Here is a 6,125-nt window from a genome sequence, read left to right as displayed (position 1 = left end):
TTATGGATATTTCTACCTCAATTTTTGCATATGGCACCTTTAAGAAATGTCAGGTGACCCCACATGGAAAGAACCTATATGTGGATATATGCGCATATATGAAACCTATATGCAGTGTATAGGCACATATATGCTACATACATGCACATATATGATAATTTATATGCCAACATGTCAAATTGGTATCACATGTAATTGGCATGTTATGGAATTTAACTATGGCAATATATTAACATGATATACAGAGCTGGACAGTAACGGAGTACATTTACTTGAGTACAGTACTTAAGTACACTTTTGAGGTATCTGTACTTTACTCGAGCATAATTTTTGGGGAGTACTCATGACTTTACTCAACTACATTTGAGAGGCAAATATTGTACTCTTTACTCCACTACATTTCTATCCATAACCGTAATTACCCGTTACTTCTTCGGCCCCGTCCACACGGAGATGGACCCCCGATCTTTTTTTTTCCCCTCGTCTCAAGAAATATCTACGTCCACACAAAACCGATCTAGTATACATTCCAGACCAGCATGTGGCGCTGTAATTCTGCCACAGAGATACACTTAAAACAGAGAAGAAGTAATGGATTTGCTGCGCGTGGAACATGTACAAAAGAACATTGAACAATACATTTATTAATCCGTGTTAAATGTTAGCGTTCAGTGTTTGTTGATGTTTTTGTTGCTGTTACGTGATGTAGTGGTGTTTGACTAGGGGCGAGACGTAGGCTGATGACGCCCTATTTTCAGAAAATGTATGGATTCACCGTTGAGATGAAACGCAAAGGCGGCGTTTTCAAATATATCCACTCTGGGACCCGGTTTCAAAACATCGGTTTCGCTCTTCCAAAACGCCAGATCCGTGTGGACGAAAACGCCTATCCGCTAAAAAATTTGTGCGCCGAAAAAAAAGAGGAAAAAATAAAAATCTCGGACACCCTATCAAACATAATTGGATAGTGCAGGAAGGAAGAGGAAGAGGAGGAGGAGGCGGCGGAGGAGGACCATAATGAGGCGCGTCATGACAGATCTTCAAAGAATAATAAGGATAATTTTTTTGTCTTATTTTTGTTCTTGTACTATTTGATTGTTCTTGTAAATACACAATGTACATTTCTATATTTTGGACTTTTATTCATGTTGCCTAGCAGGTTTTTTGTCTTTTTTTTTGTTCTTGTACTATATTTTTTGTTTTGCACAATTTGATTGATCTTGATTAAATAAATAATGTACATTTCTACATTTTTGACTTTTTTTTATGTTGCCTAGCAGCTATATATTTTAATTTTACTATTATAGGTGAACATATAGGTACATATATACGTGCATATATGTACCAATATAGGTATATGTATGCACATATATATGTGTATATGTGCAAATATATGCGTGCATATATGTACATATATGTACATATAATATAGGAAAACGGCCAATTTTATATATGTCACATATATTAAAAACCTGTATCAAAACCTATATTGAAACATGTTTATATAGGTGTTTTCCATGTGGGATGTCATTGCAAGGCAAAGCAAGTTTATTTATATAGCACATTTGGTACACAATGGTAATTCGAAGTGCTTAACATAACAAAGTGCTTTGTTCCCCTTGCTGGGAGTGGTCCACTGATGAACGACTAAACTTTGAGTCTTCAAAGTGTTTCAAAGAGTTCACTGAAGTCCTTCTTAAGGAAGTTCTGACTGCTCTTTCAGAATATCATTCTTCCCCACATTGATGATTATTCGATTTGCAGTCTTGTGCTTCATCAGAATATTCTGAAGTTCCTTTTTCACATCAGAGACCGTTGCTTGAGGAAGGCAGCATGTTGTTGTAGTCCTGCTACGGATGTTTCTGATAACAGAGTCCCCCACTTTCAGAGTCCTGGGCTCGGCTGCGCTCTGAGCTGAATGCCACTGTCTGCTCGAACTTGAGCGCCTGTTAGAAGCAGTGTTAGCTGCTGGCTGATCTGATCCATGTTTAATCACATTTGGGGATTCCTCACCCGCATTCATTAATGCTTCAAATCTGTTCTCAAGATGTATAGGGGGTGGTAGAATACCAGTATTCACAAGCCTTGTCATAGTCGAATCTGGGGTAGAGGAAGCTATGGCAGCAATACGAGAAACTCGTGACAATCTGATGTCTCGTGTTCTTTTGGGTCTCGCTCCCTGTTTGTGCCATCGATTATTGTGGCGATCAGTTTTGGCTTGTTCCTCTACACTTGGTATAAACTGTTGAGATTTAAAAGATTCATGGGACTCCATGACGTTGAGGGGGTCCATGACGACGGTCTGCTGAGTGTTCCGTCTGTTTTGGAAGTCCAGCAAGTAACTTTGTTTCAAGAATCACAATCCTTTGTAGAAGTTTGCAGCAGTTCATGCAACAAGTAGATCCAACAGGAGGCATTTTCTCTCGCTTCTGTTTGAATGTAGGCAGTTGTTTTCCCGTCTCCGGAATGTAAGTTGTTAGCAGTGGGAGACAAAGTCATCTTTTTGTAGTATTATTCCAGTCCCGAAGAGTTTTTAGTTTTAGTGTTTGTGCCAAAAATCTGTTGTTTGAGCACTGTGCTGATCTGCTGAATTAAAAATCTTAGAAAAATCTGAGAAAGTACAGAAATAAGAAGCAAAGCGCAGAGCAGTAAGCTAGAACGTCCGAATGGTAGCGAAGCCGGAAGCTGTGTCTGTACAAAAGTATGAGCATTTATTTTGACATTGTTCTTTATTATTGTACATAGGAAGAGACAACAAGTTGTTATATTATCTTTATTTTCGGGTGAACAATTTGCTGTGCAATCCAAAGATATTTTTGACATTGTATTTTGGTTTGTTCTGGGTTTTCTGTCCCAAATACCTAAATGAAAAGAAATAGCCAATTATAAAGAATAAAAATACGAAACTCACTCATATTTGTTGGTCCTGTGTATCATTTTCCTGTGGCCACACATATTTTATGAATGAAGAAGTTTCCCACTCTAAACAGAATCCGGAGCAGATGAGCAGTCAGAAAAATTCCTCTTCATCGGACACGAGCAGTATTTCAAAAACCTCCGCATGTCTGTACTTTTGTTTTTTATGTTGTTGTGCAGGAGTAACTTTGTGCCCAGAATGATTAGCCGCATTTCCACTGTCGGGCCAGTGCGAGCCAGGGCTTAAAGCGGGCCGGGCGGGGCTCATAGCCCCAGGCCAGTAGCACCGAGGCCAGAATAGGCTCTATGCACGCGTACTTCCGCGTTTGACGCAAGGCTGCTCTTCCGTTTCCGGTTGGAGAGATTTGAAGCGGATGAAAACGCGATTATGGCAGAGTCTTCGAATTTTACTCGGTGTTTGCTGGAGTTGCCCAAATTTACAATCAATGATGTGCGAAGAATTGTAAGGATGTGCAGTACAATGCCACAGAGCAAACTTGAGAAAGGTTTCAAGTTTTATGTGTCGTCTTATCTCTGCAATTATGAAGGTAAATTCAGCTAGCCTGAACCGCCTGAACTGAACTGCTAATACTAGTTATTATTTTTTACGATCCGCCCAGCAGCAGGTTAATCACGTTAGTATAAATGTTTGAGATTTAATGTGTTTGTAATTTTGCCTGAAAGTGTCAGGTAAAAGCAGGGCCACAAATGAAATCTCAGTGAAAGCTCACTGCTACCGCTCTATGAGGAAAGCAGAGACTCAACACCATCTGAGAGTAGGAGTAGTAGCTTAAAAGTGACGTTCAAAGTTCTATTGGACATGTTCAGTCCAGTTCAGTTTTTACTTTTCTAACGTTACCACTGTTCCGCTTGGATCGCCACAGCTGTTATCTTAGCTAGTATGGATGATTATTGTACAAAATAAGAATAAAAATGTAATGCAGTTCAATCAAAGACAGATGAATAGCACTGCATTGTCACTGCAAATTATAGCTGAAACAGTGGTAATGGAGATACACTGCGGCAAAGTTGGTTTCATTATCGCACATTCAGACTTTTTGTCAATAGCTTTCCAACTGTGGATGCAAACGAGTTAATATCATTGACAATAAGCTACAAAAAAATATTCCCATTTTTTAAATAAAACTACTACAAGAGAAAACAAGAGCTGGAGCTGATAGTCATACTTGTTTATAATAATAATTTACTCATATGAACCATTTTGAATACACCATAAGAAAGTTATTGAAGGTAAAAATCTAAATATAGGAATATGAAACTAACTTTACCGCAGTTGCAGATACAGGGTAGCAGTTTTATGTGATGGCTGCAGATGCAGAATGTTGGCAATTTCCCTTACTCGGCTACCCTTCAAACTGCTCATGTTCTACCTTGAAACTGTTGTTGTCTTTACCTGTTCCAAGCATAGATACATGGTTTTAAACTTTATGGATGAGTAGCTGATATACTTGATGACTACTTTTTTAATTTATTTTTTACACTTATTTTAGATGGCATTACGTGATTCAGAGCCAGTTGTGCTGGTTAACAGCTCCTGCTCCTGTGTGGCTGGGAGTGGGATGTGCAACCATTTGGTTGCTTTGCTTTACCAGACAGCCCATTACTATGAATCTGGAATGTCTGTCGTCCCTCCTGTCCTATCATGCACCCAAACAGAACAGAAGTGGCATAAACCACGAACAATGGTTTGTATCAATTAAATATCTGACATAATGTTTGTTTTGCTAGTCTTTTGCTATAGTTTTGATGGAATCTAATAAATAGGGAGTGAAGCCGGGACCGGTGGATGCCATGGTGGTAGTGAAGCCCAAACCAGGTGCTACTTCAGCAAGTGGAATCAGGTTTGCAGTCAGTGTAAACATGCATGCTATGCTGTACTATACTCTGTAGCAAAAATGTTTATTGATTCCCTGATAATGTTATTCCAGATCTTCACTATACAAGGCCTACAGTGGTGAGCTGCCAGACCCATCAACACTCAACCCTAAAGCTGTCTATGCCGAATTCAAACCAGGATCTCTTCCCCTTATCTGCACAATGAATCTCTCACCTGACAAGCCACTCGTGGAGTCGATTATCGGTAAGGTACAAGCTGGCAGTATCCTATCGTATCAGCATCCACCACCTACACCTGATGGTTTCATCACCCATAAGGATGCACCCCCATTCCCAAAAGTGCCACCAGAGGGCTACCAGTTAAAGCTAAATAAAAAACAAAACACATGAAGAGGGGACTGGATATGGAGGCAGGTGCCTTAAAGGACTATGCAACTCTTAAAAACCTGAACTTAAGGAAATGTGGACTGGTGATTCATCCACATGCACCTTGGCTGGGTGCATCACCTGATGGGCTGGTATATGACCCGCTTGAGAGACCATCATTCGGCTTGGTTGAAATGAAATGCCCAAATGCACTAAGCTACGTTGACTGCAGGTACCTCAGAGTTGATCATGGAACATATAAATTAAAGGAAAGCCATGCTTATTATTGGCAAGTGCAGGGGCAGTTGCTTATGACGGTATGGAATGGTGTGACTTTGTTGTCTGTGCCCATGATGACATGTTTGTGCAGCGCATTTACAGAGACACTTCTGTGTTAAGCTCCCTGAAACAGAGGTGTGATTTGTTTTTCTTTTTTACATATCTGCCAAAATACCTCTCTATGCACAAGTAACTAAAGAGGCACAGTGCACAGGAAATGAATTGATGCATGATTTTACAAACATGTCATTTTATTTTGTCTTGTCATCAAAAGGTCATTAAAATATTTGTTTCACAATTCTATATTTGTTGACAATTTAATTTCAAATCAAATTTCAAATTATGTACAGAGAATAAGGACTCATTCTAAAGTTAAAACCAAAATGATTATTACTGTGATTATACAGTAATAAACTATATAAACATTTCTGCCTGTCTAATTCTGCTTCTTCAGCATTAGCAATTGCTTGCCCATGCTTTAACGAAGGGCCCGTTTTGGTAGTTAACCAAGAGGCAGGCTACTGTGTACAGTTGATTGATGCTTCCTGTGAGAGAAAGAGGTACCGTATTGCTGTACTGAATATCTTGTGCTCCTTCACCCTTCGAATGAGGCGCTCAACATGGACTCTGAGTCTTGCAATAGACTGTGTTTTCCTGACCTCTGGTCCAGACAGTTGTGCTCTCTTTGACAGGAAGGTAGGTATGTG

The 6,125-nt window shown here is 39.6% G+C and overlaps 1 protein-coding gene across 1 annotated transcript; it reads left to right on the top strand.

Moving 5' to 3' along the window:
- The first annotated feature begins 3,385 nt into the window (after positions 1–3,385).
- Positions 3,386–5,708, top strand: LOC127942482 (uncharacterized). The gene is made up of 5 exons (XM_052538197.1): positions 3,386–3,464; positions 3,601–3,692; positions 4,428–4,622; positions 4,702–4,778; positions 4,866–5,708. The coding sequence occupies exons 1-5, from the start codon at positions 3,386–3,388 to the stop codon at positions 5,161–5,163; spliced, it is 741 nt and encodes a 246-aa protein (XP_052394157.1). The 3' UTR covers positions 5,164–5,708.
- The last annotated feature ends 417 nt before the right edge of the window (positions 5,709–6,125 follow it).

The sequence above is a fragment of the Carassius gibelio genome, chromosome A22, assembly GCF_023724105.1.
Source record: "Carassius gibelio isolate Cgi1373 ecotype wild population from Czech Republic chromosome A22, carGib1.2-hapl.c, whole genome shotgun sequence".
Classification (NCBI taxonomy): domain Eukaryota; kingdom Metazoa; phylum Chordata; class Actinopteri; order Cypriniformes; family Cyprinidae; genus Carassius; species Carassius gibelio.
The sequence above is the reverse complement of the archived record's forward strand: the minus strand, read 5'-3'. Positions and strand labels throughout refer to the sequence as shown.

Bases quoted from the DNA above. Each gene is read 5' to 3' on its own strand.
- LOC127942482 (XM_052538197.1), top strand. From the start codon at position 3,386: ATGTGCAGTACAATGCCACAGAGCAAACTTGAGAAAGGTTTCAAGTTT. The intron at 3,465-3,600 runs GTAAATTCAGCT...TTTGCCTGAAAG, and splicing joins TTATCTCTGCAATTATGAAG to TGTCAGGTAAAAGCAGGGCC. The intron at 4,779-4,865 runs GTTTGCAGTCAG...ATGTTATTCCAG, and splicing joins ACTTCAGCAAGTGGAATCAG to ATCTTCACTATACAAGGCCT.